The sequence below is a fragment of the Macrosteles quadrilineatus genome, unplaced genomic scaffold (assembly GCF_028750875.1).
Source record: "Macrosteles quadrilineatus isolate MER2022 unplaced genomic scaffold, UCM_ALF_1.0 Scaffold_8__2_contigs__length_117827958, whole genome shotgun sequence".
Taxonomy (NCBI): Eukaryota; Metazoa; Arthropoda; class Insecta; order Hemiptera; family Cicadellidae; genus Macrosteles; species Macrosteles quadrilineatus.
In genome coordinates this window covers 80,779,365-80,795,510 of record NW_026542601.1, presented here as the reverse complement: position 1 = coordinate 80,795,510, position 16,146 = coordinate 80,779,365, and the positions used below count along the sequence as shown (strand labels likewise).

Below are 16,146 nucleotides of genomic sequence, written 5' to 3'. Positions count from 1 at the left end.
CCGAAACCCGATTTTTTAGTCCTAGAATAAAAACTGGTTTGAACTGGATTTTAGTCCAGGAATAGCGTTAGTCCCGAGCTCCGAAACCGGCCCTATGAATTTTTGCTAATCCTTTGCTTATATTATAAACACAATTATTAATATGCGCGTAGATGTCGGGTGACATATGCTATGCAATGCCGTGCTAGGCTACCGTCGCGCCGCGCCGATGTACCAGCGCTACGTCACTGAGGAGGGGCGGGAGAGGGGAAGTAGGATCAGGCGGCGACCGCTAACATCAATGGAGTGAGCCAGCCCTTGTATATCTCTAGCCCTGAACCAATCTACACTTTTATTTTCCTAGAACGCTAGGCACGAGCCCGGGATTGTTTTTCACATTACAGTAGACTCTATCTAATCCGGCACTGCACCACTACGGCATTCCAGTAGTCCGGCGGAACCACGGAAAAGTCATCATTGTCTTGCGCGATTGAGGCAAAGTCATGAACATCTCCCACGGTCACGGAAACGTCACAGTTGTCATGCGCGAACGCAGCAAAATCATGAACATCTCCCATGGATGTTTAGGCGTTATCAACGATTCCCACAATTACGGAAACATTATCGTCGTCATGACCCATTGCAGCAATAGTTGTTTCCGATCGCGCAAACTTCGGAGACGTATTTTAAGTGAGTTTTAAGTTTTTTATTGACAACACTCCAGTAATCCGGCAGCATCACGGTCCTATATCTGCAAGATTACTGACTGAGTCTACTGTACTTCAGGCTAGACCTAGGGGTTTGCGGCATAATCACTAGGCATTGGTGATTTGGCAGGATTTGAACCCGGGACCTCAGACTGAAGTCGCTCGCTCCCACACCAACCTACACTTTAGTACGTATACGACTAACGCCAAGTTTTAAGCTCTTATTAAGATGTTGATTTGGAAATTTTGCTTTAAAAGATATGACAGGCAGCTGAATACAATTTTTGGCCTCTGTAACTTGCACAGCATTGAGTCTAATGTAAATGATTACACACTGTATCTTTGTTTCTTAAGTTTAAACTTTGTGCTTTCACACTTGTGTCCAGCAAAGTTGCATCTTATGATAGGTGCCTTAGATGTAAATCCTAGATTCTCTTAAAAGTAAATCAGAAGCAAAATTAACAATACAATCAAGGCCACACTTAAAAAAAACAGGCCATAATGCTCGTCTAGCATGACGTCACGATAGAAGACGGCAATGACGTAATGTTTGCCGTTTGTGATCAGCTGCTTGTTTTAATCTTTCATCGAAAACAAAAATATAACCTTAATTACGTCATCGCAGTCTTCTATCGTGACGTCATGCTAGACGAGCATTACGGCATGTTTTTTTAGTGTGGCCTTGATACAATACACACTGCCAACATATGATTTGATTTTGTTAGAATCATGTTCTCTTCATGCCATAATTTAAATAATTAATAAACTAATAGAACTGTACCTGTTTGGGCGGGTGGTCCCATCCTGGATTCATTGGGTTGACATCCCATTCCCCTCCCATCTTGTACTTTGGTCCAGACAGCAGCGAAGGGTCGTTCCAAGACACCCCGACTTTCTCATCTGGCCACGGACCAGCAGCATCATGACCTCCCTCCCACGACCCGTTCCTGAACACACAAATAACAGGTTATAGAACAAACTGTTATCTAGTTACAACTATTGTAAAAAAATAGCTAATGCCAAAAACTGTACTAAAGCATTGCTTGAGTATCTTAACCACACATTACATTACTACATCTGTTGTTTCAAGTAAATTTCAAATTTAACTGTGTAGATGTACAGTTGACAATTATTCCACCAACAAATGAATGTTATAAAATAATCAATTTTGACAAAAGCCTAAACAAACAAAAAAATAATTATTATGAGGGAAATAGTAATAATTCTTTTATAAAAATCTAAGCTTTTTGTAGTTATTATAGGTCTTGTTGCATTCACTTGTGTGCAAATCATTGTATAACTTAGTTAAATAAAACCACGTTCCATGCTTCACTAACAAAACATGTGGTCGTATCTAGGTAAGCAAAGGTATTTATTTTGGTCAGAAGCACATTCATTATCATGGTCCAAGCATCGATGGTTGTTGAATCCAGTAAAACACTGAACACAACACAGTCTTTGCTGTCAGATGACGCGCATGTGCCTGTCTATCATCATCCCAAATTTGAGTTTACCTATATATCATTCAATCGCTCTGTTATGCCAAAATGTTTACTTACATCTTGATACTTACACTCATCTAAAAGACTTATTCACCACTGTCAGTTCTACCTGTTCTGTATCATGACGTCAACTAAATATGTGAGCAATCACGTTTCTTGTTGAAATAAATCTTTGAATCTTACGACCATTCATCAAACCCCCACACTATGATCAAGGACAACTGGTTCCGGTTTCAAAAAATAAAAATTCCCTTAAATTACAATATTATCACTTTAGCTCAAAACTTTTGAAAATTCTCTTATTAGTTGGAGTTTTTCATCAAACATAATACAAGGCCTAGCAAAGATTCTTAAGTGTATATTTTACTGAATCAAAAAATGTCTTAAATTTCTAAGTACTGTTGGTCAGAAGCACATTATGATCATTCAGACAGAAACCACAATCAACACCCAGTAGAACACTGAGTAATTACTGCATGTTATGTCTTCAGATGACGCGCATGTGCTTGAAATTCATCATTCCAAAAAAATTAAATTGGCCAAATTTGACAATCTATGTTAGAAATAATATTAAACTTAATGCTACGATTCGCAATAGCAAAACTTAACACTCACCATACCAAATTGTTCAAACTCAAGATCCTTTTAATTTTTTCTTTACTTTCAGAAATTAAAATCTAGCCTATTTAAGGACTTTTACAAAAAATCAGAATGATTAAATTTCTTTCCTTTAACTATTAAACTATTATTTAACTATTAAATTTCTAAGTACTGTTGGTCAGAAGCACATTATGATCATTCAGACAGAAACAGCAATTAAAACCCAGTAGAACACTGAATAATAACTACATGTTATGTCTTCAGATGACGCGCATGTGCTAAAAATTCATCATTCCAAATCATTTGAATTCCCAATTTGAGTTTATCTAACAATATAGAGGAGACAGAATAACACTTATTGCCACTATTCAAGAAGAAACTAAAAACTTCCCTATCTGTTTATAGTTTCTGATAAGTAGAACATAAAATTAAGATTCTTGGTACTTTAATGACTTTGGATGTGGATCAGAATTTTGAAGTTTCTTCAATGTTGGTCAGAAGCACATTTATGATCATTCAGACAGAAACTGCAATTAAAACCCAGTAGAACACTAAATAATAAGTACATGTTATGTCTTCAGATGACGCGTGTTACGAATTGAATTTAATAGACTTTGGTTTCATACCCACAATTTAAAAGACTTTGGTTTAATTAATTACTGTACTGTGTGGAACTAACATATGTTCATATGTTTGAATTATCATTCTGATTTGTAAACAAAGGTAGTTGGTGATGTTAAAAATTCTTAAGAATACAGTTTCTTTTAGTAAGTGAATAAAAGAGGTTTTTATTTTAATTACTCGTTAGAACCTGAAGGGAATATTTAATATTTTTTAAGGAATTTCCCCTAAGTTGTAAAATATGGCGACCGTGACAGGACGTGATAACGAGTAAATTTGACCCTGTTTTATTGAACACACAAAATTGTTTTGATTGTTTTGATTACTGAAACAGTGAATTGGAAAACATGGCTGAACTAACAAAACTAAAGAAATCAAGATCGGCTATTCGAAGGACATTTACTGTGACAGTTAAAAAACTTGAAGATATTTTAAAGGAAGAAATAGTTGATTTTATACAAGTATCAGCACAGCTTGAAGTAATAAATAATCATTTTTGCACTCTCAACGACCTAAATTCATCAATATATGATCAATTGTTAGATGGTGATGCGAGAGATGAAGACATTGATGAAGAACTTCAAGGGCAAAATTAATATATTGTACAATATCATCTTATTTCTAAGAAAGTGGAACATCTAAAAATTAATGAAATGAATTCACATCAAGATGAAAGGAGTGAAACAACGCAAAAAGGCTCAGGATCGGGTAAAGCAGGACGCTCATACAAGCTACCTTATCTGAAACTAAAAGAGTTTAACGGGGAACTAGGTGAGTGGCTCCCATTTTGGTCTCAATTTAAGAAGATCGACGAAGACCAGAATGTAGACCCAGCAGATAAGATCCAGTATCTTATAATGGCAACTGCGGTTGGATCGCCTGCCCGTGACTTGGTTGAAAGCTACCCTGCGACGCCTGAAATGTACAACGAAGTTGTTGAAGCTCTAAAGAGTCGATTCGGAAGAGACGATCTCTTGAAAGAGTATTACATGAGGCAAATGTTGGCTCTAACGATACAGAACGTCACAAGTAAAGAAAAACCAACTTTGTCGGTTCTTTACGACAAGATCCAGTCACACTTAAGGAATCTTAATGCACTGGGAGTGATTTCAGAGCATTGTGCCTCACTGCTATTTCCAATGGTAACATCAAGTCTGCCCGAAGACGTCCTCAAACTTTGGCAGCGAACAATGAACCATAACTATAACAATCATGAAAGTTCATCTAAAGAAGTTCTGGAGAATCTGTTGACGTTCCTTAAAAACGAGGTAGAGGGAGAACAAAAAGTATCTATGGCATTGGAAGGGTTTGGAATTGCAAGTACCAAACACAATGTAAAACATCCTTCAAGTTCCTCTGAAGATTTGTGGGGATCTTCTATCAAAAAAAATAAAGGTTTTGAGAAACAAAACAATCGGAAGCCTTTAGAGAAACTGCCTTCGGCGGCGGCATTTGTATCGACAACAGAAGGTACTTATTCATTGACTTGTGTGTTTTGTGATAAAAACCATAGATCTCAAGATTGTGTGAAAGCTTTGGATATGACTCTTCTTGAGCGAAAAGATATTTTAAAGAAGAAAGGATCTTGTTTCAAGTGTTTAAAAGGTCGACACATGAGTAATTCCTGTAAAGCTATGGTAAAGTGTGCAGCTTGTTTAAGAAAACACTATCCGATTATGTGTGAAGATCTACAAAAGAAAACTACCCTTTCCTTAAATGAAACTGAAAAATCTGATGAACAGAAAACTATTTCTGAGGATAGTACAAGTCAGGCATTAGTGTCGAGTACTAGTAAATCAACAGTGGTTTACCTAAGCACGCTTCTTGTGAAAATCGTCGTGGGAACCCAAGAACACACAGTTCGTGCGTTGATTGACTCTGGAAGCCAAAAAAGTTATATTTTGAAATCTTGTGTGACTGATTTAAAACTGAAGAGAATAGGTAAAACTGTAACGAGTCAAGAGTTGTTTGGGGGACAGAAAACAAATTTAAGGTCTCATGGAGTTTATTCTGTAAAACTTCAATCCACATCTGATGGTTTTAATGAGGATTTCAAAGTTTTGGACACACCTTGTATCTGCGGATTCATACCTAAAGTGTCAGACGTCAGAATATATGAAAATCTCAAATCAAAAGGTGTTATTTTGTCGGACTTTTGTGAATCCTCAGAAGAAGTAAGTGATATACAGTTGCTTCTTGGAGCTGACAGTTGGCCTAAATTGATTACATCGGAGTATGTAAAAGTAGGTAATGATTTGGCTGCTGTGAAAACAAAACTAGGATGGACACTAGTTGGTGAATCTGAATCAGACAGTGAAACTAGAATGACTTCTTCGATGTTATTGACTCTTACAAATCAAGTTAATCTCTCCCACTTTTGGGAACCTGAACTTTTAGGAATTAAGGACCCTGGTACGAAAAAACTTCAGAGTGAAAATGATAGTCAAGTAGCTGAGTTTTTTTGAAAATACTGTCCAACAAGAAGATTCTGGGAGATATGTTGTCAAACTTCCTTGGAGTGAAGGACAGCCTGTACTAGAGGACAATAAATATGTTGGAGAAAAGAGACTTTGTTCAACTACCAAAAAACTGAAACTTATTGGTAAGTACGATGATTACGATTCTGTGTTTGATTCATGGCTTAAGCTTGAATCGATCGAGAAAGTTCCCGAAGATGAGACAAATAATATTAATGTACACCTAGAGATCCTGACTTCTCTGAGTACGTCTGCCCTAATACAAGCGCTCAGACGCTTCATATCAAGAAGAGGAAGACCGAAGATTATACAATCAGATAATGGGATGAATTTTGTTGGACTTGACAACGCATTCAATGATTTAGATTGGATCAAAATTGAAGAGGAATGCAGTATTCAACGAATAAAGTGGAAATTTAATGCTCCCGCTGCACCATGGTGGGGAGGATATTGGGAGCGGTTGATAAGGACCTTCTTAAGAAAAACTTAGGACGAGCCTCACTGTGTTGTGTGACTATCTTATGAACAGCCGTCCCTTGACTCATGACCGTGATAACAAGAATGAACTTACGAATGGTTTTATACGAATTGTGAGTTTACTGATTTTATGAATTAAGTGTTTGTAAATTGTTGTCGAACTCTTCAATTTACAAAGGTGGGGAGTGTGTTACGAATTGAATTTAATAGACTTTGGTTTCATACCCACAATTTAAAAGACTTTGGTTTAATTAATTACTGTACTGTGTGGAACTAACATATGTTCATATGTTTGAATTATCATTCTGATTTGTAAACAAAGGTAGTTGGTGATGTTAAAAATTCTTAAGAATACAGTTTCTTTTAGTAAGTGAATAAAAGAGGTTTTTATTTTAATTACTCGTTAGAACCTGAAGGGAATATTTAATATTTTTTAAGGAATTTCCCCTAAGTTGTAAAAACGCGCATGTGCTTGAAATTCATCATTCCAAATAATTTGATTTGCCTAATTTGAGTTTAAGAATTTGGCAACGTGTTAGTTATTGCTAAAAGAAGGAATTTAAACATACTCAGACTATACTAAGTTCCTTTTAGAATGTCTCGTACTTACAACAGAGGCTAGGACTAGTTTTGGTACCTAATTAAAAGGACTTTGAATAGGGCCTACAGTACAGCAGATATAAAAGGACTTTGAATAGGGCCTACAGTACAACAGAATTTTGAAGTTACTTTAATCTGTAAGTACCTATTGCTGGTCAGAAGCACATTTATGATCATTCAGACAAACACTACAATTAAAATCCAGTAGAACACTGAATAGTAACTGAATATAAGCCTTCAGATGACGCGCATGTGCTTGAAATTCATCATTCCAAATACTTTTAGAGGCGTAGTTTGCTGGTAAAGAGTAAATACAGTAGAACGTCCACTAATCCGAACCCCTCATTGCTGTACTCTATACACAGTACAGCAATTCTTTATTGTATACTGTATTTAATTTACAGTACTGTTTATTCACCATGTTTACTACTGTGTTAAATGAACACTGTATTTTACTTTATAAAACATTTTTTCACTTTTCCCAAAATAATTTTGATCAATTTTAGCCATGTTTTAGCTATTGTTATGTAAAAACAACAAAATGTTCTGTAATCCGAACTATTCAATAGACCGAACTACCCCTGGTCCCAATTAGTTCGGATTAAAGAGGTTCTATACTGTATTTACATTTTGAAGCATCTAACAAGTTTACTGCCATGCTGAAATGATTGGGTTCAATCAAGGTCGGGTATAATATCAATTAAACAACCAGCCAATACTCACAGAATTTAAAGGCATATAGCCTACATATGCTACCTGACTTAACCTAAAGATCGTAAGCCATGAGTGGTTACTTTTTTGAGTACCAAGGGACTGAACGTTGATACAAATTAAACTAATATGTGTTGTTTTCAATAGATGACTAATTGTACCCTAAGCTGAAGAATGAAGAAATTTGATGCTTAAGGTAGGGTTGGTTGAATTGTTTGCTTCTCTGAAAAACTAAATCATCCATAAGACTAGGGGTTTTGACAGTTAAATTAATTCTAAACCAATAAAACTGACCTTGCAGGATGGGGCCATAGTGGGTTGTTTCCTTTTATGTCATTAGGCATGCGGTTCTGAGGCATTCCCGGGGGCATGCCTCTGCCCATGCCAGCGGGAGGAAGCTCCTTCCAGTGGGATACAGGGTTCTTCTGTCCAGCAGCCGCTGCAAACCACACATTTGATTTTATGACACAATAACTGGTTTCTTAAAATTATTTCACGAGGCATAATTAAATGCAAATACCACCCCAGACTAGTGATGTGCGGTCGAAAAATTGCTTGAAAATAGCGATCTTTCCAAAACTTCTTTAAAAAAGAACAAATTTGTTCAAAATGATGCTTTAGTTACATCTCAGTGTTGTTGTTTCAAGCTTAAACTTGTTCTGATAATTTAACAACTTCTAAGTTAGTGATTCGCATCTAAGAATTTTTACCATTAAAAGTACTAAAGTAGTTATAAACAGAGAGTTTAAAAATGAGCGGTATGAAATGTGAATTGCTTCTATAACAAAGGAAACAGTGAAGAGCTCAATCTTATGAGACAAATATGAGTTATTTGTTTATTGCGTAGCAGCAAGATTGCGCTAGGGCACTCGCATCATATGATAATTATATTTCGCATGCAATCACACATCACTACAATAGACTTGTCAACTACTAGAGCTGGAAAACAATTTTTTACAAGAGGTGCCAGGATGAAAATTGGATTGCTTTTTGTAAAGGTCATACAAAAATGGGGCCTAATTGTTTGAAGATTGTATACTCTTACTCACCCTGCATAGCAGCTGCACGCTGTTGCCCACTGCCCCAAAGACTTGTGCCATCATCGTAGCCAGGAATATTTCGTCGCTGCTGTGGTGGACTCGGCTCTTCCCAGCCATTGGATTTATCCTTGCTAGGTGGAGGTCCCGCAGGCCAGGGCTTAGCAGGAGGCATGTGATGAGGCCCAGGGCCCCACATACCTTCCGTTGCCCCTCCGTTCAGTCTGCCGCTAATACCTCGCATGGCTGGATCACCTCTCATAACCATGTCACCACCCACCATGCCTCTGCAATGTCAAAAACTTTACTGATCACCTATCTCATCCAACAAGAATATTGCTCTTTCCACAACAATACCTACAATAAAATAAAACAGATGTTGATACAAGACAAGCACATAAGTATGTTTAACAATCTGTAACTGTAAACTTTTTTTTATACAGAGGACAGAGTAACTAACCTGTGCTGGTCCATGACTCCTCTCATGGGGTCTCGTTGGTCCACTATTGATCCACGAGGGTCCCTAGCCATGGGATCTCTGGGGTCCATTGACGCTCTCATGGGGTCACCCCAGTTAGAACCGGCAGCAGCCCCCGCCCCCCACTCTCCTTCCTTTTTGGGACCATTTGCACCACCTAGCAAACAGAGTCAATAGTTAATTTTGAATTGTCGGTACAAGTTACGCTTTATAATGAGGATTATATCAACTAAAATGTTTTTAAGATTCTTATACTTAAATTCATTTTCACCTCCAAGCCTTGCAAAATATTTACACAATATATTTCTGGATATTGCAATGTGACTCACCAGGCCATATTGGCTGGTTGGGTCCTGGCCATTGTGCCTGAGGGTTCCACATATTGCCGTTGTCTGGACAGTCGTCATCCACACCCCAGGTGCCGCCGATGTTACTGGCAGGAGTGTGAGAGCCCCACGGCGTAGTCTTCTCCACCCGAGGTGGTGGCTGACCTCCATTCCTCAAGTTCTGTTCCCATAAGTCCGTTCCTGCAATCAAAAACATTTTTAACAAATGTGAAATGCTTACAATGAAATCAAAGCTGTATTAAATTTAAAGCCTAAGATCGTATTTGTGATCTTCCCACTCTAATAGGGTGTTTAAGAAATAAAAAAATATTTGAAATGAAAGAAATTACTAAATATATAGAACAATAACAGTTAATCTCAACGTTGACAAGCCCCTTACCGTTGTTGACATTGGGTTTCCAAACTGGTGGAAGAGGCGCTCCTGTGCTGTCCTTTTGTCCCGGTTCTGGACTGGAGGGAATATCCCATCCGCTGTCTTGATTTACATGCTGTCAACACAACAAAAAACAGTGTTATCGCCAAATGTTACTTACAGGCAACTCACCAAAGTAAACCACAACAAAAGTTAATCCAAACATTTAGAACTTTGTATATGTATTTTCTTATTTAAAATCTTTGATTTTGTTAACTTCCTTCACCTTGAATTTAGCTTGAAACTTATAAGCTAAATAAACTTAACTAAATATAAATTAATATAACTATTAGGCCAAAATAAAGGGAAACAACTTGAGAACAATGAGGACAATAGTAAGGAGAGCCAAAATGGGATGACGGTCATTAGAAAAAGTAAGAGCAAGAATTTCACTGAAAATTAAAACGGGGTTATTATTCTACAATATTCTGAAAAAATCAAATGTAGTAGAAACAGAAACAGTTTGTAATATGTATACTCACAGCGCCCCAGCCGTCCTGACTGAACAGCGCCTCTCGCATGTTGTTGAGTTGCTCCAGCTGTTGTTTGGTGGACTGAGAAGCAGGAGCTACTGAGTTGGTTGCGGCCGCTGACGTGGGTGGAAGACCCTGACAAACCAATCACATTCACTTTACTGAGCACATCATCGTTACAGAATTTACTGACATTTGGATTGATCAAAACAGTTATATAACAGGATATTATTGTTCAAAGTGTGGGCGTAATTCTTTGCAATATTAAGTTCAGCGGAAATCTCTTTTGCAGTATTGTGTTAAGTGAATGAATATATTGTCATGAAATACATGTTGTGCAAACTGAATGTGTACGTAAATATAGTCAAGTAAATTAATTCAATGTTTTGTTTTCATCAACTTCACAAACATAGGCTAACAGTAGTTTTCTGTGGGTTTTAAGTTTTTTGACAAAAACCATATAACAGACCGCACAAGAAACCTAACTGCATTTTTAATTGCAGCGTACATTTTCAACTTGAAAATTGCAACAATGGACAGCACAACACTACGCTGTCGCAGTTGGATATTCACTGAGGAGGCATATATCTATTTCTGTTTTTGCAACAGTGTGCAATCAGCGCACCTAGCAGTAATAGGTGGAAACATTATGAAAGGTGTTTTAAATGCAATGCGTTATTAGGTAGGTTTACCTTGCCAGCTGCCTGGGCCCATGTAGCCCCTGCGTTGCCGTTCTGTGCTTGGCTACTAGAAGTGGCTGGTTGTTGCGCCTGGCTGTTTGATGTGACTGGTGTTGTTTGTTGCGTGGACGTGGCTGGTTGTGATGTGGGTGCAGCCTGGCTGCAAGGTGTTGTGTTGGCTGGCTGTTTTAAACCTGTGTTACCTGTAAGAGGTATCCAATTAATTCACTAATATCAGATGTAAACTGAAAAAGATTATGACCAGGCTGATGAATCATCTTTTCCTACACCAAACAAAGTGTAGCACAAAAAGTTGTTTTTATATAATAAAAAAGTTTTTTCAACTATATCTGTAATTTTAGTTTTTAAACATTTTTGCTATAAAATGGTGGGTATTGGTTAATGTTTTAAAGATTCCAAAATCAAGATGCATGCTCATCTTCTACGTTGGATGTGTGGTTAAGCTGTGTTTAAATGCTGACGTTACAAAGAAAGGCTGCCATCAAGGAGTAGTTAGTGCAATGCCTTCACTAATATATCTGCACTTTGATGTTGGACAACTGCAATGTCTCTGAAACGTTGGCCAAACACAGCTCAATGACACAGTCCAACCCAGTAGACAACGAGCATACATCTTATGTGAACAAACTGTCCACATTCTGTATTAATACTAAAACCATCAACATACATTATTTATCATCTCTCACCAGTGGTTGAGTTCTGCTGAGGACTAGTGTTGTTGCCGTTGTTGTTGTAAGGCGCTGGGCCGCTGCCACCAGTCGCCGCGTTGTTGAAGCCCGAGTTTCCGTTGTTCGTGTTGTTGTTGTTCCATCCGGGTGTGGCTGTGGCTGTTTCACCGCCACCAGCCAACCGCAGTGACCGGGGGATGCCCCACCGAGCCTGATAAAACAAACATTAGAGTCGACAACAGGACTAAGAGTTTAGAAAAGACTAGATGCAATATAAATACAAATCATTCAGCACGAAGAAATACTTGCGACTTGGTACACACATTTAAACTACTAACCTAGTTTTATTGTTCCATTGTCAAATAAGTGATATTGTGCCAAGGTGAAAAATATGAAAGAAGAATATTGCTATATAGGCCAACACAAAAAAAATTCAAACTTATTTTACAGAATCCAGCGACAATGGCAAAGTAGGCAAACAAAGCAGATATTTTTTTTAATTACCCTATTTATCTAGAAAGGGAATGTTACGGCAACAATTCTTTAACACTTAACCAAAAAGAACAGAAATATTTATGTCAATAAACAATATTTTAGAAGTATACTTGATGATTAACTACATTGGCAATATCCTTACAGTGACAAAAGTGTCACTTTTTATTATACTGTCAACCAACATTTGTTTACACGGTGCATAACCAGATATAGGTATTAATACTGTTTTATGGTCTGCTCAGTGCTTACCTTGTAAGAGGCCACTGCGTACGAATGTTCTGGAATGTAATGGGGAGTCAGACTCCCCAGTGTAGACTTACAGCTAACCTTAACATTACAGGGGAGAGCTAGAGCACCGTCGATCAGGTCGACAACACTTGATTCGGAGCTCTGCAGCAACAAACAAACAACACAAGAGATTATACAACAATACATCACAGCTACTTTAGGGTAGCCTAATATCTAGAGGTATGACCAACAAGCCGGACAACAAAATAGCTGATCAATACCTACTAACACTCCTTTGGTCCGTTTAAACACTCAGTTTAAGCCATCCATGTATAGACTATAGAGTAAACATTGGTTTTGCTGTATTAAACCATACTATACTTAATTATTCGTGAAGTCAAATACCAATTAGGTCTATTGTTGATCAAAATGTAAATCCCCCAAAATATTACAATTGTAAAGTAATTCAAGGACCAAAGAATAAAACTGAGATGGTTGGAATTTGATATATAACGTACTTTACTACTGAAAGGATAAATTTTACAAATAAACTGAAAATATTAAAGCCCCATCAACTCACATAGTAAAGCACTCTGTAAGCTTAAAAAATATAACTAAAAAACTTTATCATACTATAGCCTACCATAGGTGCTTATTGATAGAATGGTGTGAACAGCTAATTAAACATCTGACCCTAATCTTTTGAAACCTATGATTCAAGTGGGAATCCATGATTTAGCTTATTTAGGTTATCTGAGAGAGATTGTGTGGTATTTTACCTGTGTAACGGACGGAGGGGTAGGCTCCTGTAGGGGTGAGCTGGATATCACAGACAAAGAGGGAAGGGTGAGGAGGGGGCCAGCTCCGCCCCCATCTCCCCCCGCCCGACACTCGCCACGCGGCTCACAGCCTGTGACAAACATCATTAGAGTATTAGTACAACCAATTCTAACCACTAAAATCTTACTCTACTGTCAGCTAAATAGCAACAAATCTGTGCATTAGACTATATCATCTCACTAACATGTGCATCGGTTATCTTTGTTTCATTGTGAGCCAGAAAAGTTTGCCGAGAAATAGACGATCCATATCACATCTTCAACGTTGCTAAAATGAATAGTGACATGAAGAAAGTTTCAGTGATGGAATTTTAATTTGAATCAACTTAACAACTCATTTTCTGGGATTTTTTATAAATTGTGCCAAATCTAAATACGTCATAGCTTATAAAGAATAAATGCCAAAAAATTGGGGGTGAATTTTTTTTTAGGAAAGTTCTAAGTACCGGTATAGCCTACACTCCTGATAATATTGTTTGAACAATATATTTGGGAAGAAATAAGGGAACTACAGCAGCAAACCTCTAGGCCTATATAAAATGAAAAATTTGGCTGACCTGTCAATACAAATAGGCTAACAAATTTTGAAAAAAAAAAATGGTTTAATGAATTTATTCATAGACTGGCTGCTGCCTCTTATTAATGGATTTCCCACTCCCTGAGTTAGCCTATCAATTAAATACAGAAAATCAAGTTTAGAAGTTGCTGATATATAATCAATAATTACAAACTAGGCTAGCCTAATAAAATTAAATTACATGGAGGTTGTCAGCAAGAATAAATCAGGGCATAACTATCTAAAATTGCAGAGAGAATTTCACCTTGGAGTATAGCTATATAAAAGTGTATGCTTAGATTTTATAGCATAAAAATAGTGTATGCAACTGTCAATCAAAAGAGAATTAAATATTAAAATTGCTTAAAATATTTCTTAAGGAAAAAAATGTTTATTAACTATTTAGTTAAAAGATTAGGCAACCGACACCAGTTTAATTATTAAATTTCCTGATATTGCAGTCATTCTTTAAAGTAACATACTGTAAACATACCATTAGGCGAAGTCGGGAAGATGGGTTTCGGTGCAGTCTTCATTGCATTATCTGCTCTGCAGTCGATTGTGTCCTGGAAAGTGTGGAAATGCTATTAGGCCTATATTATCGAGTAAACAAAATTGCTTTATAAATTGAGTAGCAAGCTCTTCAAGCGTACAAACATCGGTTTTAAAATATTTACTATTGGTTTTTTTACAGATTAAATTTATTAATAAAATGACTTAAGCTTGTGACAAGATATCAACTTTAAAATCCATCAAAACACTACCCATCTTTCAAGGATCAAAAATCATCAACCGCAATGTCCACAAAAATTTAAGATAGAGACCTACACAAAAGTAAGTTTAATATTATAATTGTTGAAAGTTAAAACCTCAATTGAATTTTAAAATTAGTTCTTACCCTCAATTCAGGCACTTGGTCGGTAGGATTGTTATGCTGCACCTCCTGCAAAAGTTAAAGTTATTTAAGATAAAATTTCAAATAAAGTTTTAGTGGAGGTTTTTTTTTATGCAGATACCCTCAGTAATTTTTATTACACTACAGTATAGTACAAATTAATTTAGAATCAGTGATTTAACTTATCTAATGCAGAACATTGTTCTTGGACATCTCTGGACAGGGAAGGTTATTCAAGCCTCAACCCTTTAAACCTGTGGATTTTTTATTGATTCAAGCTCCTTTAACATTTTATTTTTAATTTGAAGACAAGTTTTTAATGGACACCTGTGCATACACAAACAGTAATAAAGTAGCAAAACATCTTGTTTTTGTCTTGTACCACACAAAAGAATGTATTCGTCCCGTCAACTTCGACTTTAGTAGTCCACCGTTTATTTCAGATGGGCCTCTCTAACCAATTTCTGTCACAGACATGTAACTTAAGCTCTGAACGAGTTGTACACTATAGGCCTATCTGATCAGTAGCCTGAATGGGGTTTAAATACTCAATCAACAGTGCACTCTCCAACCCAGAGAGAAAATGCTTGGCCAGTGATCAGACAGGTCTACCACACTAACAGCACACAGTTCAAGTTCAAACTACGGTACACTTTAATAGTTTTTAAATTTGTTTCTACAATATAGTATGTAGGCCTACCGGTATTGGTAGTTGTTATTATTTCCTAGACCTAAATTTCTAACCACATTTAAGTCAGGCTTGATGCTGAGTTGGCCTTTTTTAATGCACTTTACTGTACTTATTAAGTGCAACATTAATACTAGGCTACTTAAACTATGACAAGCTATTTCAGGAAAACCTAATATCATTTGGCCTACCTTAATTTTTTGTACAAAGGCATTAGTTTTAGAAGTGAACTCGTCTGAACTAGATTCGTTTGGAAACATTGGATTTCAATACTTCTTTGGCAGGTGATGCATAGAAACCGTTATCTGTAACAAATAAATTATTTATAAGTCATCATGGCCTAAAACCAACAAAGTTGTAAAGTTTAAGAACAATATCTCTACAGCGCTGGCGTTATTGTACTTGGTCTGGATGCCGCAAGATAATGTGGGTAATATTATCTGACAATAGTAAAGCGTAGTTTGTTTAAAATATCGCATAGGCCTAATTTAAACAGTTTAATATGAAAAACCTGTGCTATAAATATTTCATGTGCTTGCAGAACATAGCGGGCGTAGTTTTTAAAGCTTTTTACAGCTAAAATACAGTATAATATATAATTATTTAATTGATTTAATTTTCAAAGTAGTGATATTTACTGATGTAGTAGTCAGTA

At 36.8% G+C, this 16,146-nt stretch overlaps 1 protein-coding gene across 9 annotated transcripts in view; it reads right to left on the bottom strand.

Moving 5' to 3' along the window:
* LOC129001105 (protein Gawky-like) overlaps positions 1-16,146 on the bottom strand; it is a 74,557-nt gene that overhangs the window by 24,468 nt on the left and 33,943 nt on the right. For 8 of the 9 annotated variants that reach the window (XM_054428280.1, XM_054428282.1, XM_054428281.1 and 5 more), the window contains exons 2-15: positions 15,683-15,796; positions 14,807-14,851; positions 14,402-14,474; positions 13,293-13,423; positions 12,535-12,675; positions 11,809-12,001; positions 11,114-11,304; positions 10,431-10,556; positions 9,916-10,024; positions 9,519-9,716; positions 9,172-9,346; positions 8,724-8,998; positions 7,969-8,113; positions 1,468-1,633 (exon numbers count right to left, since the gene is read on the bottom strand). In XM_054428280.1, the coding sequence (XP_054284255.1) occupies positions 1,468-1,633; positions 7,969-8,113; positions 8,724-8,998; positions 9,172-9,346; positions 9,519-9,716; positions 9,916-10,024; positions 10,431-10,556; positions 11,114-11,304; positions 11,809-12,001; positions 12,535-12,675; positions 13,293-13,423; positions 14,402-14,474; positions 14,807-14,851; positions 15,683-15,751 (2,037 nt within the window). In that variant the 5' untranslated portion in view covers positions 15,752-15,796. The remainder of the gene's footprint in view (positions 1-1,467; positions 1,634-7,968; positions 8,114-8,723; positions 8,999-9,171; positions 9,347-9,518; positions 9,717-9,915; positions 10,025-10,430; positions 10,557-11,113; positions 11,305-11,808; positions 12,002-12,534; positions 12,676-13,292; positions 13,424-14,401; positions 14,475-14,806; positions 14,852-15,682; positions 15,797-16,146) is intronic. The other variant, XM_054428285.1, reaches the window with a different exon arrangement.